General features: G+C 36.5%; 1 protein-coding gene across 1 annotated transcript in view; it reads left to right on the top strand.

Moving 5' to 3' along the window:
- Window positions 1-18,294, top strand: part of LOC143245812 (adenylate cyclase type 3-like) — a 131,119-nt gene that overhangs the window by 29,478 nt on the left and 83,347 nt on the right. The window contains exons 6-7 of the mRNA XM_076492065.1: window positions 14,111-14,269; window positions 15,758-15,896. Coding sequence (XP_076348180.1) covers window positions 14,111-14,269; window positions 15,758-15,896 — 298 coding nt within the window. The remainder of the gene's footprint in view (window positions 1-14,110; window positions 14,270-15,757; window positions 15,897-18,294) is intronic.

Raw genomic sequence — 18,294 nt, 5'->3', positions numbered from 1 at the left:
TGCAGTTAGGCCCTACATGGCCAAGCGGTTAGGGCTCGCGGGTTCGAATCCCCTCACACCAAACATGTTTGTCCCTTTAGCCTTGGGGGCGTTATAATGTTACGGTCAATCCCAATATTAGTTGGTAAAAAGAGTAACCCATGAGTTGGCGGTGGGTGTTGATGGCTAGCTGCCTTACCTGTCGTCTTACACTGCTAACTTAGGGATATCCAGCGCAGATAGCTTTCGTGTTGTTTTGTTAGAATTAGATTAAGCCTTTTTTGTCTAATATATTGAAATAAACTCGAGTACAATTTTACGACTGTTACAATTGCGCAATAATAATTTTCAAAGTCTCGTCTCTCCTTATTTATGCTAGAAATAACGTGCTCCAGTTGGTACCATACTCGAAATGTGAATACGATGATTCACAGTTTGCGACCCTTTGGTTAATAGTCAAATCCCACTGACTAGTCAAGCAAAAGTAACTGTTGGCTGACTGCCTTTCGTATGGTCTACCAGTTAAAGTACAGAAATTCTTATTCGTAAATAGCTCTTGTGTAGCTATGTAAAGCACTCATCGTGAAACTAACTAAACAAATGGCGAAAATTATTAAAATAAGCCTAAATCTGATGTTTGAAAAGAAAAAAAAAGCACTTCTATAAGAATTTGCCTTTAAATTACAAATAAACTTATCTGTCGATTTGTTTGTTTTAGCTTAAATCCACGTTGAACTGCGAATGGCGAATAATCGAACCACGGAAATTAGAACTGCATGCATCTAAACATACGACTGTCTCACATGGGGACTCTTGTAACGGTTTGTTTGTTTGGTTTGGAGTTAGAACTGTATGTATCTAAACATACGACTGTCTCACATGGGGACTCTTGTAACGGTTTGTTTATTTGGTTTGAATTTCGCGCAAAGCTACAAGAGGGCTATCTGCGCTAGCCGTTCCTAATTTAGCAGTGTAAGACTAGGGGGAAGGCAGCTAGTCATCACCACCCACTGCCAATTATTGGGCTACTTTTTTGCCAACAAATAGTGGGATTGTGGTTACATTATAATATCCCCACCGCTGAAAGGGCGAACATGTTTGATGTGACGGAGATTCGAATCCGCCACCCTCGGACTACGAGTCGAGTGCCTTAACCACCTGGCTATGCCTGACACCAAACACGTAGAACAATCATCAGTGCCAGCTCTTTTCTATGAAGTTATTTATCTTATCTTATCTAGTTACACAAGCTTAACATAGGGCTACAATTTAAAACTACAAGAGCTGTAGTTGTATGTTATCATTACATTATCAATACAGCATAACATATAATTTGTAACCTCTGGATTGGCAAGGTAAAAACTGTAATAAAACTGCCTACCTTTTGGCAGCTTCTTTTACATTATTTACTAAAAACAAGAACGTTTTATTCCTTGCTTTGAATTAGCTGTGCATTCTTTTACGCAAGTAACCTTAAGCCTACTTTGCAAATAAATAAAGATTCATCAGAAAATCTGGTTACTTTGTTGAAGCCTTTATTGCTTCTTTGAAGCACAGACTGAAGACATACAGCACTTAGTCACTCATCTGGTTGACTCAATAGTCAGTTCATTGCTGCCTCGCTTATTATTGTTGTTCTTTTATCATTCAACTCGTTTCCCAAATTCTAAAGAAATTTCCAATCGTTGCACGCTTACCACTTCACGTTGAATTTCCCTCTGGCGAGAAATGCAAAAGTCAAAAATATAATATTAAAAACATTATCTTGGACAATATTTTTGAAGTGTAAATAATATAAAATGAGATATTTCACCTTCACGGAAATGAAATAATATTCAGGTTCTTATCGGAAGAACTGGCGAAGAGTGTACAAAACTACCATACAGGTCGTCAAAAAAATGACGAGATAGATACTCCCATAGGCCTGGCATGGCCAGGTGGGTAAGGCACTCGACTCGTATTCTGAGGGTCACGGGTTCGAATCCCTCACCACACTAAACATTCTCTCACTTTCAGCCACGGGGGCGTTATAAAGTGACGTTCAATCCCACTATTCGTTGGTAAAAGAGTAGCCCAAAAGTTGGCGATGGGTGGTGATGACCAGCTGCCTTCCCTCTAGCCTTACACTGCTAAATTAGGGACGGCTAGTGCAGATAGCCCTCGAGTAGCTTTGCGCGAAATTCAAAACAAATAAAGCGAAGTACTGTCGCCCCCCACCTCATAACGTACCCAAACCTCACGTTTCATAGCTAACTAAAATAAATAAATTTTGTAAAATCAAGCTTAATCAACAAAGTGTCAGAGAAGTTCGGTGAGCCGATCAATATTAAGACCATTCATGACATGAATTCGTGTCGTGTTCATGAAATAATTATTGGCAAAAAACTCCGTCAGATTAACATCTTCTAACACGTAGAAAGGTCTATGCATTTGGTAGCCTAGATTTCAATAGTGGATTTTATGTCATGTTGCTTAGAAACAAAAGTATATAACCTGATATTGTTCTCCATTTACGTAATGAAAGTGTAAAACAAAATGTATATACAATAAAACTAGAAAAAAATTTATTGATTTCCTAATTTAGAGTCTCCGTTGATTGAAAGCTTTAGTAATATAACACAAAATAGTTTATTTCAGAAACGATTTGATTGAAACTGAAACAAAATGTTTACTTTCACGTTAAAAAGGTGATCTCACACTGCGTCTTTACTTTAGACTTATTATATTAATATTTAATACACTTATAAGGTTTCATAGCACCTCCCTCTTTCAGTCCCCTCCCACACATATCATTAAAATGATAATGAGCAGACAGTAATCGAACTATTCTATCTGGGTAAATGATTTTGGCTTTTACAACTCTTTCTGTTTTGAGAAATCAAGAAAAACCAAACGTGACGTGGCGTGACGCACACACTAGATTTTATTTTGATTAGATTTTTTTTGTTCTTTTTTTATCTTTAGTCTAACCTAGCCTGATTGTAAGGGCGCTTAACTCGCAATTTGTGAGTCGCAGGTTCTAATACTCTCACCGAACATGTTCCTTTTAAACTGTGAGAATGTTATAATGTTGCGGTTATTCCACTTCTCTTTAGTTAGTTAGTTAAAGTATTATATAATTAAACACTATTTTAATGTAATCAGAATAAAGGGAAAATGGATGATGCTCTGTGACTTTACATCTTCCAGTCTGCTAATTCATCCTTATACGAATTTAATTATTTAAAGAAGTACGCTACAGCGTTTACCAATCACGTTGTTTAAGTATATACAGTAATATGCTGTATTCTTTACCAGTTTGTTTTGAATTTTCGCGCAAAGCTAAATCTGTGCTAGCCGTCCCTAATTTAGCAGTGTAAGACTAGAGGGCAGGCAGCTAGTCATCACCACCCACCGCCAATTCTTGGGCTACTCTTTCACCAACGAATAATGGGATTGACCGTCACATTATAACGCTCCCAGGTCTGAAAGGACGCCATGTTTGGTGCGACGGGGATTCGAACCCGCGGCCTTCAGATTACGAGTCGAACGCCTTAACTCACCTGGCCATGCCAAGCCTCTTTACCCGTCACTCTGCTCAATTATTTAAAGAACTTCGCTACGCTGTTTACCAATTACGTTGTTTAATTATGTACAGAAATGTGCTGCATTCTTTACCCGTTACTTTGTTTAGAACTTCGCTACGCTGTTTACCAATTACGTTGTTTAATTATGTACAGAAATGTGCTGCATTCTTTACCCGTTACTTTGTTTAGAACTTCGCTACGCTGTTTACCAATCACGTTGTTTAATTATGTACAGAAATGTGCTGCATTCTTTACCCGTTACTTTGTTTAGAACTTCGCTACGCTGTTTACCAATCACGTTGTTTAATTATGTACAGAAATGTGCTGCATTCTTTACCCGTTACTTTGTTTAGAACTTCGCTACGCTGTTTACCAATCACGTTGTTTAATTATGTACAGAAATGTGCTGCATTCTTTACCCGTTACTTTGTTTAGAACTTCGCTACGCTGTTTACCAATCACGTTGTTTAATTATGTACAGAAATGTGCTGCATTCTTTACCCGTTACTTTGTTTAGAACTTCGCTACGCTGTTTACCAATTACGTTGTTTAATTATGTACAGAAATGTGCTGCATTCTTTACCCGTTACTTTGTTTAGAACTTCGCTACGCTGTTTACCAATTACGTTGTTTAATTATGTACAGAAATGTGCTGCATTCTTTACCCGTTACTTTGTTTAGAACTTCGCTACGCTGTTTACCAATCACGTTGTTTAATTATGTACAGAAATGTGCTGCATTCTTTACCCGTTACTTTGTTTAGAACTTCGCTACGCTGTTTACCAATCACGTTGTTTAATTATGTACAGAAATGTGCTGCATTCTTTACCCGTTACTTTGTTTAGAACTTCGCTACGCTGTTTACCAATCACGTTGTTTAATTATGTACAGAAATGTGCTGCATTCTTTACCCGTTACTTTGTTTAGAACTTCGCTACGCTGTTTACCAATTACGTTGTTTAATTATGTACAGAAATGTGCTGCATTCTTTACCCGTTACTTTGTTTAGAACTTCGCTACGCTGTTTACCAATCACGTTGTTTAATTATGTACAGAAATGTGCTGCATTCTTTACCCGTTACTTTGTTTAGTTATTTAAAGAACTTCGCTTCGCTGTTTACCAATCACGTTGCTTAATTATTTAAATAATATCCCTGCATTGTTTATCCATAACATTCTCGTTTTCGTCCGAAATAATTTGAATATTTATGATTAAAAGAAATTAGGACTGAATATAAATTACTTCTGAAAAGGTTAAAATAAATGCATTTTTTCTCTGTCAGTAAAACTGCCAAGAAGCTGTGTTATCGATTAAACCTCTGGGCTGAAAAGAGTTATAGTTTTTTTTTTTCTTTCTGCGATCTTTCTATATTTAACTTAGACGACGCGATTTATCACGCTTTTGCTAACTACACAAAAAAATCCTTTGTCCTGATTTTGTACGTGCTTTTATCGATCCAGAACAACATTGGCTGAAAATTTAATTTCATAATATAAATATCTGATTTTATACAAGGATGCGTGGTAAGTACCGAGTGAATTTCTATATTTAATTTTTCTTTTGCAACGATATTCCATAATATTCATAACAAGGATCGAAAAGCTTCCAAAGATAAAATACAAACAAACTATATTATTATTTAAACCGTGTGAAATTAACGCTTGTAATGTTGAAAAGCGAGCCGGATGGCCAAGTCTGTCAAAGAATCTAAATGTCTTTATTCTCTGTATAGAACTTTTTTCAGCTCAAGATATTGCAAGTATAATTCATTGTACAGGGCATAAATCCTCTAGTAGGAGAACGATGAGTCTATGGACTTACATCCGGTTTCGATTCCACGCTGTAGACACAATAGATAACCCAATTTAGCTTTGCCAACAAACAAACAAATTCTGCAATATACATTGTTCACAATATTTACAGGTCCCGCATGGCCAGGTGGATTAAGGCATTCGACTCCTAATCTGAGGGTCGCGAGTTCGAATCCCCGTCGCACAAAACACGCTCGCCCTTTCAGTCGTGGGGGCGTTATAATGTGCGGTCAATCTCGCTATTCGTTGGTAAAAGAGTAGCCCAAGAGCAGGTGGTTAGTTTCGAGCGAAATTCACAAAACAAACAGACAAGAAGCTTCCATTTTATTGTTTTAAATATATATATATATCGGTTATGGAAATATGCTACCATAAAGCCATTTTGAAAATTCTGTGTTTGTTTTTGAATTTCGCGCAAAGCGAAGGCTATCTGCGCTAGTCGTCCCTAATTTAGCAGTGTAAGACTAGAGGGAAGGCAGCTAGTCATCACCACCCACCGCCAACTCTTGGGCTACTCTTTTTACCAACTACTCTTTCACAAATATATTGTCTCATCTATTTTGCAAATATCTCCTGTCGCTTCAACAGAAAATAAACACACCCAAACCATCACACCTACTACTCCACGCTTAATTGTAAGTACTATGTATTGATGTATGTATCTTTCACTTTTCTTCCACCGTATACAATCTACACTTTGACCCAAATATTTCAAACCCTTTTCCAACCATCAGCGATCCAGTTTCTGTACTAAGTAAATTTTAGTCATTTGACCATATTTGGAGATCGAAGTAAAAGTTCTTTAATTGCTACACGACCAGATGTTCCATTGTCGTCAAGTCTTCTTGTTACTGTAGATCTGGACACTTTTCTGTCATCTGGTCCATGGTCATTTATCTCATGCTCGAGATCACTAGCAATCTTTCTTCTGTCCTGCAGGCTACATAAACAAAGATACTTAATATCAGTACCACTGAGTTTAGGTGTTCTGCCTCTTCCTTTCATATTTCCCGATTTATCTGTCTCGGTCTCATGATCTAGGATGTACTTGATAGTGTATGGGGAACATTTCAAGTCTGTAACAATTTGAAGAAAGTCCAACCAGCATCACGTGAAACTTTTATGCGAACTGTCTGTTCTGTAGACAATTATTTATGTTTTCTTGGGTCGTAACATGAAAACAAAATATTATTATCCAGGTTTATTTGTAGAGTGCTATTATATTGATTTATTCAGTCATATACCAGTTCCATATATCACTTCCTTGTTAGTTTCTTTCTATACAGCTGAGACACTGCATGAGGTATCAAGTTAGTTATTTCAGATTTTAAATTTGTTCAGTATGTTCATTCGAGCAGAATCCTTATGTCATACCCTAGGTGCAAGTGTTAGGGAATTATACAGAATGATAAGTATTCTCACCCTGACTCATTCAGTTGTCAACATGGATCAGTGAAGCATTACTATAGTGTTGAAGTTTATATTATGTAATGACATGGAATAATTAGTACCATAAAATGGAAAGAATGACAAAACTATTATCTTAACGGTTTTACACAGTACACTAAGTGTTGTTTTAAACATTCTCTAAGTCCATCCATTCTAAACATAAAACTATTTTTACATATCCTAACGTTTGTCGCTACAGTAACTAGATCTTTATATTCCATGAGAGTTTAGCATTTACTAATATCTAGGCAGTACTCGAATTGTAACTTAACAAGATCAGCTCTATAAATATAGAAAAAAAAGTGTACCCACTACTGGTATTCTCACATGTATACAAGAATACAACTAGCACTCACACATGTACAAGAATACAACTAGCACTCACACATGTAAAAGAATATAACTAGTACTCTCAGACATGTACAAAAATACAAGTAGCACTCACACATGTACAAGAATACAACTAGCACTCACACATGTACAAAAATACAAGTAGCACTCACACATGTACAAGAATATAACTAGTACTCTCAGACATGTACAATAATATACGTAGTTCTCTCACACATGTACAAGAATATAACTGGTACTCTCAGACATGTACAATAATATACGTAGTTCTCTCACACATGTACAAGAATATAACTGGTACTCTCAGACATGTACAATAATATACGTAGTTCTCTCACACATGTACAAGAATATAACTAGTACTCTCAGACATGTACAATAATATACGTAGTTCTCTCACACATGTACAAGAATATAACTAGTACTCTCAGACATGTACAATAATACATGTAGTTCTCTCACACATGTACAATAATATAACTAGTACACTCACGGATGTACAATAATATAACTAGTACACTCACGGATGTACAAGAATATAACTAGTGCTCTCATCCATGTACAATAATATGACTAGTACACTCATAAATGTAGAACAATATAAGTAGGACTCTCACACATGTACAATAATATACTCTTCAAAACAAGAAACGCAAAAGGGGTATTTTTGTTATTTTAAAGAGAAATATATGTAATAACATTACAAGCTCAGAGCATGTGATGTTACACGTGTTAAGGCACTGATTGTCAGACCAAAATGACAATAAAAGTTGTGCACTTTGAAAACGGAGGAAAACATCGGATTTTTCGCCAAAACGCACGCGTGTCCAATAAATTTGTTTGAGAAATCTGCATGTTCTGCAAGTGCAACATGTGCAAAATCCCTATAAAAGTGACGGGTTCTCGGTTTCCATAGCTCAGTGTTAAGCCACCGACACGCAATACAGCCAAGACTGACTGAAGCACAACGCAACAACGCCATTGGTCGCTTGGAAGCAGGCGAATCTCGATCAGATGTTGCCAGAGCTGTGAATGTCTACCCAAGCACCATCACAAGGCTATGGAATCGTCACCAACAACATGGATCAACGCGTGACCGTCCACGATCTGGCAGACCTCGTGTGGCCACGCCCGCACAAGATCGCAACATCCGGTTACGTCACGTTCGGGATAGGACCACCACTGCGACGTCTACTGCCTCAACCATACCAGGGTTGTGTAGGATTTCCAATCAGACCGTACGCAACCGTCTACGAGATGCAGGAATCCGACCTCTACGTCCAGTCAGAGGCGTCATCCTCACCCAGCAACATCGTCAAGCACGGCTGCAGTGGACTCGGGCACGTCGGGTATGGACTCATCGACGATGGAGGCATGTTTGGTTCAGCGATGAATCACGTTTTATGCTTTGTAGACAGGATGGAAGGACCCGTGTTTACCGTCGCCGAGATGAACGTTTTGCAGCAAACTGTGTGCAGGATGTTGACAGATATGGTGGTGGCAGCGTCATGATGTGGGCTGCCATCGCCTACAATGCCAGAACAGACCTTTTGCACATTCGAGGGAATCTTACGGCTCAACGATACGTCGACGAGATTCTTAAACCCCATGTGCAACCCATCATGGTGAACGTCAACGACGTTTTTCAACATGACAACGCCTGTCCTCACACACCCCGACTCACCACTGTCTTCTTGAGACACCACAACATCAACGTTCTTCCCTGGCCCTCCAGATCACCAGATTTAAACCCCATCGAACATCTTTGGGACGAGTTGGACCGACGTCTGCGACGGCGACAACCTCAACTGCAGACTCTATCTCAGCTTGCAGCAGCTTTGCAGGCTGAATGGACAGCCATTCCACAGGATGTGATTCGTCATCTCATCGCTTCCATGGCAGGAGATGCCAAGCAGTTATTGATGCTCACGGAGGGCATACTCGTTATTGACGTTGAGAGACGTTAAACTTCAACTAGTGAGCGTGGACTTCGCCTTTGCAGACTTTGGATGTTCAGCAGTGAATGTGCAAAGTTTCACACATGTCATACAGAACTACCCGAAATAAACTTGTTAACAATTTTTCTCATATTTTGCCTTTTGCGTTTCTTTTTTTGAAGAGTACATAACTAGCACACTCATAAGTGTACAAGAATATAACTCGCACTCACACATGTAGAAGAATATAACTAGTACTCTCATACATGTACAATAATATAACTAGTACATTTATATATGTACAATAATATACTGTGTATTAAAGTATCTAAATGGTCAGTTACTACTTCATACAAAGTTAACATTTAACAATATAACAATATAGAAGGAAAATTACGAGCGACTAAAAACCGACTTTACCAATGTCTGACAGAAAATCGGTAAACTTAAACTAGATATGAATCTCTGTTAGCTAGTGTGTGTGTGTGTGTGTTTTCTTATACTAAAGCCACATTGGGCTATATGATTTGTCCACCGAAGACTTACCGCTGTTTCTCTGAGGAACAAGTTAGCCAGTCAGGTCTTAGTCTAGGAATATTCTTCTGTTTAACTGGTATCATGGACGTAGGAAAATGACATTCAATATAACAATAGAAGGGGAATCTCACTCCATTTCTCGTCAATTACAACAATGTGTTTAGGTCAAGAGAAATGTTACTTAGGCCCGGCATGACCTAGTGGTTAGGACCCGACACTAAACATACTCGCCCTTTTAGCCACGGGGTACATTATAATATGACGGGCATTACCATTATTTATTGACTAAGAAAAAGTAGTTTAAGAGGTGGCAGTTGTTGGTGTTGACCAGTTGTCTTATCACTTCCAAAATCACTGACGATTAGTACAGATTAGCTCGTATAACTTTGCGTGAAATTCAGTAGTTCAACCGAACCTTACATAATCTCATAACTGCATTCTAGAAATGGATGGTAAGAGTATTAAAACGTTTATTAACAACGTTTCGCCCTTCTTAGGTCATCATCATGTTAGCAAAGACAGTTTACAACTGACCGTTTCCGTACAAGATTGTAGAGGGCGTTACAATTAGATGATAGGTTATTAATTAGTACAGGCATAAAGGTGTTCCCTTACATTGATTTAATTTTGTTTTGAGTTCTTCTATAAGTAAGGCTTCTTTGATTTTGCGTTTGTTTCTATTTGTTTCCCTACTTAATATCTGAGTGTTTTCTATGGTTATGTTGTGTTTATTTGAGTTACAGTGTTCAATTATGTGTAAAAGTGTTTTTGTATTCTTTGAATCTGTTTTCCATTTTTCTGCTTGTTTCTTCAATATAAAAGTCGTGGCAGTTATCACATTGTATTTTATAAATAATGTTGATGTTTATCAGCGTAGTTTTTACATAGTATGGACTTTTGGTTTGTACCTGGTTTTTGAATAAATTTGGTGTTTACTGGAATGTTAAGTTTCTCTAAGTTTTTTTTCTCCAAATGTTGGTTATTTTTTAGCTAATATTGGGAATATATGGTATGTAACAGTGTAAGGTGTCGTGGTTAGTTATTTCTTTGAATTTATTATTGTTTGTTTGTTGTTAGCCTAGGTGTTCGTGTGTATAATTTGTTCATCATATTTTGAAGGAAATTTGCTGATGTTGATGAAGTGTTGTTTTATTTGGTTGATTTCATCATTAATTGTATCGGGTGAACATAGTTTCGTGACTGAGTTTATTTGGTTTGGTAATATGCTGATGGGCAGGTATGGCCAGGTGGGTTAAGGCGTTCGGCTCATAATCTGAGGGTCGCTGGTTCGAATCCCCGTCGCACCAAACATGCTCGCCCTTTCAGCCGTGGGGGTGTTATAATGTAACGGTCAATTCCACTATTCGTTGGTAAAAAAGAGTAGCCTAAGAGTTGGCGGTGGGTGGTGATAACTAACTGCCTTCCCTCTGGTCTTACACTGCTAAATTTGGAACGTCTAGCCCAAATAGCCCTCGTGTAGCTTTGCGCGAAATTCAAAAACAAATCTTAATATGTTGAGTTTTTGTTTTCTTTCACGTGCTGAGTTATATTACCCATACCAGTTATCTTTAGAATACATTTTTACTTCAAGTGGGTTTCTCGTCATCATGAATTAATCTTATAACTTTATATATGTTGAAAATCTGATCATTTATTTCTTGGAGTTTTTTAAAATATACTTTTTAGCAATCTCTTTACTCTTTAAATTGTTGTTCAGTGTTTTTTAAGATACTTATCATATGTTACAAGAAACCTTATTAAAGTTATCCTTGTCGGTTTTTAAACGTCAGTATTTTCTAACAAAAGTTTTAATTTGATTTATTCTAGCAATACCTTCTTGAGCAAATGATGCTGGATATTTTTTTCATTCCTGGTCTTATTATTACTACGAGTAGCCAATCGATGTACAGTTTAAAATGTGTACTCTACGCTTCAACCAATGAATGACATCTCACAAATTTGATGCATACTATTTCGTCTTTGTTTCACAAAGTTTCTTACAACTGAAGTATCTAATCGTACATATTAACCCCTCCCCTCCAGAAAAAAAAATAAAAAGAGCAAAAATAGGCTTAAGAAAGTATAGTTGGTGATTATGCTTGATATACTGTAGAATATTTGGTTAAAATTCTGTTGAGAATTACTTAAATAACTTCTTTAAGGGTAGATTGTACATAATAGTTTTTACATGTTTATTTGGTATTAAAGTTCTAAGTCTTATAGGAGTGAAATTTATTTTAATAATAACAATTAACAAAAAAGTTAAGAATTTCAGAAGTATAATTCGTTTTGAGTTTCTAATATAGTTTTTTTATCGTAATCTAACTTAGAAATTCTTATCTGCATTGACCTCCTTATATGAAACAGTAAAACGCCCTGTTATTCATGTGTATGTTCGTCGACTAATTAGACTTGGTGGACTCAGCAGATAGCCTGAAGTGGCTTTGCCATAAGAAAACACGCACGAATTAGACATAAAACTCTCATGAAACATAACGTTTTAAGTGACTTTTGTACATGTTAAAATACACGTGCTGTTTTCTATACAAAAGCATTTTAAATTTCCCACTGAGAAAAAAAATCGCGAAAGAGTAAGGCAACTGAAATTTTTGATGAAGGAACTTGTGAATGGATAAATTATGAAATCGTGAAACCGGATTGGTCAGTTGAACGTAGTAATCCGTTTTGTAGCTGCTTCAGAGATGGGCTGCCGAACTACTTTCCTACGAAATCAATTTCTTTTTTAACCTTCAGGTAAATAATGGAAAAACATCAGATGAATGATCACTAAACAGTTTTCATGCATCATGAGAAGACCCTAGTTAATTTCTCAGTAGAACAGCGGTAAACATGTAGATATGTAACCCTAAAATGAGGGGTTCAGTTCATCGTGATGGACCCAGCAGATAGCACAATGTGGCCTTACTCTAATAAAGAAACACCTGCTAAAAATGGATTTTTTTTAATCATAACAACTTTCATGTTATATATCGCGCATTATGGCCTGTACCCGGGGACCCTGCACACTGGGATCCTTTTAATTTATACAGCGTAGTTAATTTAATTCAGATTGACCTTGTATTTATTCATTTAAAGGTCATTTATCACTGGTTCAGATTTCCTATCATTATCGCAGGTTTTTTTTTTTCTTTTCTCTTTTGTTTGACTTATTTCGACTTAATTTAAAAATTTAATATTTTGCAAAGGAACTAAATGATTAAATATCTAAAACCCTTATTTTAATATTTTGCAAAGGAACTAAGTGATTGAATATCTAAGAATTTTTTAATATTTTGCAAAGGAATTAAGTGATTGAATATCTAAGATGCTTATTGTTAATATTTTGCAAAGGAACTAAATGATTGGATATTTAAGACTCTTTTTTTAATATATTTTGCAGAGGAACTAAATGAATGAATATCTAAGACACTTATTGTCAATACATTTCAAGATATCATCTTCACTTACAAAGCCAGATGGTTGAAGCACTAGACTCGTAATCTTATGGTCGCGTGTTCGAATCTCCTTCACACCAAACATGTTCGTCCTTTCTGCCGTGGGGACGTTATAATGTGACAATTAATCCCATTAATCTTTAGTAAAAGATTAGTCTCAGAGGTGGCGGTGGGCGGTGATGACTAGCTGCTTTCTCTCTAGTCTTACATTGCTAAATTAGGGACGACTAGCGCAGATGGCTCTCGTGTAGCTTTGCGCGAAATTCAAAACAAATCGAACAAACCAAAATATATAGACAATTATCCGGAAAATTATTTGTTGATTTCTTGATTTAGAGTCACCGTTGAATAAAAGCATTGGTAATATAACACAACATAGCTTAATTCAAAAACACATTGGTAATATTACACAACATAGCTTAATTCAGAAACATATTGATAATATAACACAACATAGCTTAATTCAGAAACACATTGGTAATATAACACAACATAGCTTAATCCAGAAACATATTGGTAATATAACACAACATAGCTTAATTCAGAAACACATTGGTAATATAACACAACATAGCTTAATTCAGAAACACATTAGTAATATAACACAACATAGCTTAATTCAGAAATGATTAGTGTTTAAAGTTGAACTGATATTTTTACTTTCATGATAAATATTATGCACTTGGCCTATGTTAGGTAATCCCATACCACTACATTTTTACCTTAAACTTATTATACTAACACTTACTACACTTATAAGGTTTCATTTTCCCTTTCACCTTTATTAAAGTTATAATGGGAAAACAGTAATCGAGCTATTCTATCCGAATTGTGACTTTTGTGGCTCCTCCTACTTCGAGACATCAACGTGACGTGACACCACTGTTTTTGTGTGGGTTTTTTTCAGTATAGGTTAGATTTCTATACGAAAGATGGTTCTTTACAAAAATACAAATCATTTTTGTTTCATTCCAATTATCAAACTTTACTGTTTTCTAAGTGCTTTTTTGTAATCTCGTGGTAGATCAGTCCGCGAAGAAACAAAGTCAACAGTGGACATGAGAGTAGGAATACACACAGGTGGCGTTTTGGCTGGAGTTCTCGGTCAACGACAGTGGCAGTTTGACGTTTACAGTCGAGATGTAGAACTGGCCAATAAGATGGAAAGTGGAGGGCTTCCCGGGTACGTAGCTAGGTTCCTGATAAATTAACATTTGGAGTGTTGAGATATCAACACTTAATGACCATTGTATCAACACTTAATGACCATTGATATCAACTCTTAATGACCATTAATATCAACTCTTAATGACCATTGATATCAACACTTAATGACCATTGATATCAACACTTAATGACCATTGATATCAACTCTTAATGACCATTGATATCAACTCTTAATGACCATTGCATTTCTTAATCCAAAAACTTTAGAAGGTAGAACATGAAACTTAAAGACTGATAGTATAACGTATAACTCTACATCAACCTACAGAGATTTTAATCCTTTCTGAAAGATGCCATAGTAATATATTGCATATGAAAAAAACAATTAATGCTTATATTGGAATGTTGTTCATGTCTGATTAAAAGATAATTAGGTTTCAAGGCAGGGAGTTAGGGTAGAGGTTGTATTTTGATCTTCATTACAACACGTACATACCAAGATAAATTGTCTGCAAAAGTGATTCTAAAGCTGATGTCCTCCGGTGGGACAGCGGAAATTTTGCGTGTTAAGATTCGTGGTTAGATTCCTCTCGGTGGACAGAGCACATAACGAGATGTGGTTTGTCTCTAAATAACAAACAAACAAACAAACAAACAAAAAAACCTAAGCCACCTGCTAGTCCAGCGGTATGTATCCGGATTTATAACGCTAAAATCAGGGGTTCGATTCCCCTCGGTGGGCTGAGAAAAGGTCATTCTATTTTGGGGTTGTGCAGTAGGCTAAAAACCAGCCTGTTACAGAAACCGCAGTGTTTGCGGCCCGATGTTCCTTAAGGAATTTAGTGGCATAATTATTATTATTATTATTATTAAACAAACCTAAAGCTGATTAAATAAAATGTTTAAGCAATGCTATTTAATAGAGCTAAACCTTTATTGCGATTACCTTCCTGAAAACCATTCGTTACTTCCCAACGGTTTGGGTATATCTTTTACGTCGTTGTCACACACGAAACAGTCTCTAGTACACTGTAGACCCGCCCTTTTGGGAGAACATTTGTAAAGGCATCAGATTCAGTTACCATGTTTACAAACATTATTTATTTTATTCAGTGAAAAATGAGTTATAAGTATTCAGTTGTAGTTTGAGAAACTGTTTATAAACGTTTTCAAGACACAATAATTCAGTGTTTTCTTTTCAACTTGGTCTTTTTTTAGCGAATTATTTTTTAGGTTGACAATAAAACAACAGTTAATAATTACAGCAAGTAGTTGGTTGAACAGGGTGGTGGCTGAAACTTCCATCGTCCGAGTTGGTGATACCAGAAACTGTAACTGTACTAATTAAATATTAAAACTCCATTCAGTAATTAGAAAATTTGATGTCTTCTATCCTAGTTTCACATCAATAGTGTGTTTTCTGCTGCTTAACAGGTAGAATTTGTGTGGTTTTACAAGCAACTGTATTACGTATGTGTATTAAAATATTTCCGTGTTTCTGTAGACGAGTTCACATTTCTGAGAGAACTCTCAGCTTTTTAAATGATGAATTCGAAGTCATCCGTGGAGATGGTGCATCTAGAGAAGAAGCGATTAAACTGGCAGGAATCAAGACATATCTGATTGTGGGAGTTTTAAAACCCGTAAGAAAAGTTAGATATTGTATAAAGGCGTTTGTTTTAAAACCCTTTTTTGAGGTCTGTTCGCTGTTTCTATGAATATAATAATAAAACAATTAGATTTTAGCTTCTGGAATTGTTTTGGTATAGTTTGCAAATCTCTAACAATAATGTATTTGAATAACAGGCATGATGTCTAAACATATGTTTATACAATAACCATCTCTGTTGGCACTGTATAATGATGTGTGCATCACCATCTCTGTTGGCACTGTATGATGATGTGTGTATTACCATCTCTGTTGGCACTGTATTATGATGTATGTATTACCATCTCTGTTGGCACTGTATTATGATGTGTGTATTACCATCTCTGTTGGCACAGTATTATGATGTGTGTATTACCATCTCTGTTGGCACTGTATTATGATATGTGTATTACCATCTCTGTTGGAACTGTATGATGATGTGTGTATCACCATTTCTGTTGGCACTGTATTATGATGTGTGTATTACCATCTCTGTTGGCACTGTATTATGATGTGTGTATCACCATTTCTGTTGGCACTGTATTATGATGTGTGTATTACCATCTCTGTTGGCACTGTATTATGATGTGTGTATCACCATTTCTGTTGGCACTGTATTATGATGTGTGTATTACCATCTCTGTTGGCACTGTATGATGATGTGTGTATTACCATCTCTGTTGGCACTGTATTATGATGTGTGTATTACCATCTCTGGTGGCACTGTATGATGATGTGTGTATTACCATCTCTGTTGGCACTGTATGATGATGTGTGTATTACCATCTCTGTTGGCACTGTATTATGATGTGTGTATTACCATCTCTGTTGGCACTGTATTATGATGTGTGTATTACCATCTCTGTTGTCACTGTATGATGATGTGTGTATTACCATCTCTGTTGGCACTGTATTATGATGTGTGTATTACCATCTCTGTTGGCACTGTATGATGATGTGTGTATTACCATCTCTGTTGGCACTGTATGATGATGTGTGTATTACCATCTCTGTTGGCACTGTATGATGATGTGTGTATTACCATCTCTGTTGGCACTGTATTATGATGTGTGTATTACCATCTCTGTTGTCACTGTATGATGATGTGTGTATTACCATCTCTGTTGGCACTGTATTATGATGTGTGTATTACCATCTCTGTTGGCACTGTATTATGATGTGTGTATTACCATCTCTGGTGGCACTGTATGATGATGTGTGTATTACCATCTCTGGTGGCACTGTATGATGATGTGTGTATTACCATCTCTGTTGGCACTGTATTATGATGTGTGTATTATCATCTCTGTTGGCACTGTATTATGATGTGTGTATCACCATTTCTGTTGGCACTGTATTATGATGTGTGTATTACCATCTCTGTTGGCACTGTATGATGATGTGTGTATTATCATCTCTGTTGGCACTGTATTATGATGTGTGTATTACCATCTCTGTTGGCACTGTATTATGATGTGTGTATTACCATCTCTGTTGGCACTGTATTATGATGTGTGTATTACCATCTCTGTTGGCACTGTATTATGATGTGTGTATTACCATCTCTGTTGGCGCTGTATGATGATGTGTGTATTACCATCTCTGTTGGCACTGTATTATGATGTGTGTATTACCATCTCTGGTGGCACTGTATGATGATGTGTGTATTACCATCTCTGTTGGCACTGTATGATGATGTGTGTATTACCATCTCTGTTGGCACTGTATGATGATGTGTGTATTACCATCTCTGTTGGCACTGTATTTTGATGTGTGTATTTGTCGGCATTGCATGGCCAGGTGGTTAGGGCGTTTGACCCGCACTCTGACGGTCGCCATTTCAAATTCCCGTCACACCAAACATGTTTGCCGTTTCAGTTATGGGGGCGTTATAAATTCGTGATCAATCACACTATTCGTTACTTAAAAAATAGCCCAAGAATTGGTGGTATCTAGTGATGACTAGCTGCCTTCCACTTAGTCTTTTACTGCTACATTAGGGACGACTAACGCAAACAGCTCTCCTGTAGCTTTGCTCCCAATTCAAAACAAATCAATAGAAAATGCCTTTATCACCTTAAGTAATATTTCATCACACATCGAAAACGTAAGAAAACAACAATATATAAAACTATTTCTTTTTAAGGAACTTTGTCACCTACTAGGCTTTGCTACATATTCTTATCTTCTTATGTGTTTGCAAAAATAAATTTTTGTTTTATTTCTTTTGATATATTTTACAGTTTGAAACATAGAACAACTCAGCACGTGATATATTTGTCTTTTTTGTTTTCTTATCCATAAGCATATTACCAAATACGAGATTTGTTCAAATATGACAGAAATATTTATAACATACTGGATGATGCACTTTACAAGCAAGTTTGGTTTGG

This window comes from Tachypleus tridentatus, chromosome 3 (assembly GCF_004210375.1).
Source record: "Tachypleus tridentatus isolate NWPU-2018 chromosome 3, ASM421037v1, whole genome shotgun sequence".
Classification (NCBI taxonomy): domain Eukaryota; kingdom Metazoa; phylum Arthropoda; class Merostomata; order Xiphosura; family Limulidae; genus Tachypleus; species Tachypleus tridentatus.
The sequence above is the reverse complement of the archived record's forward strand: the minus strand, read 5'-3'. Positions and strand labels throughout refer to the sequence as shown.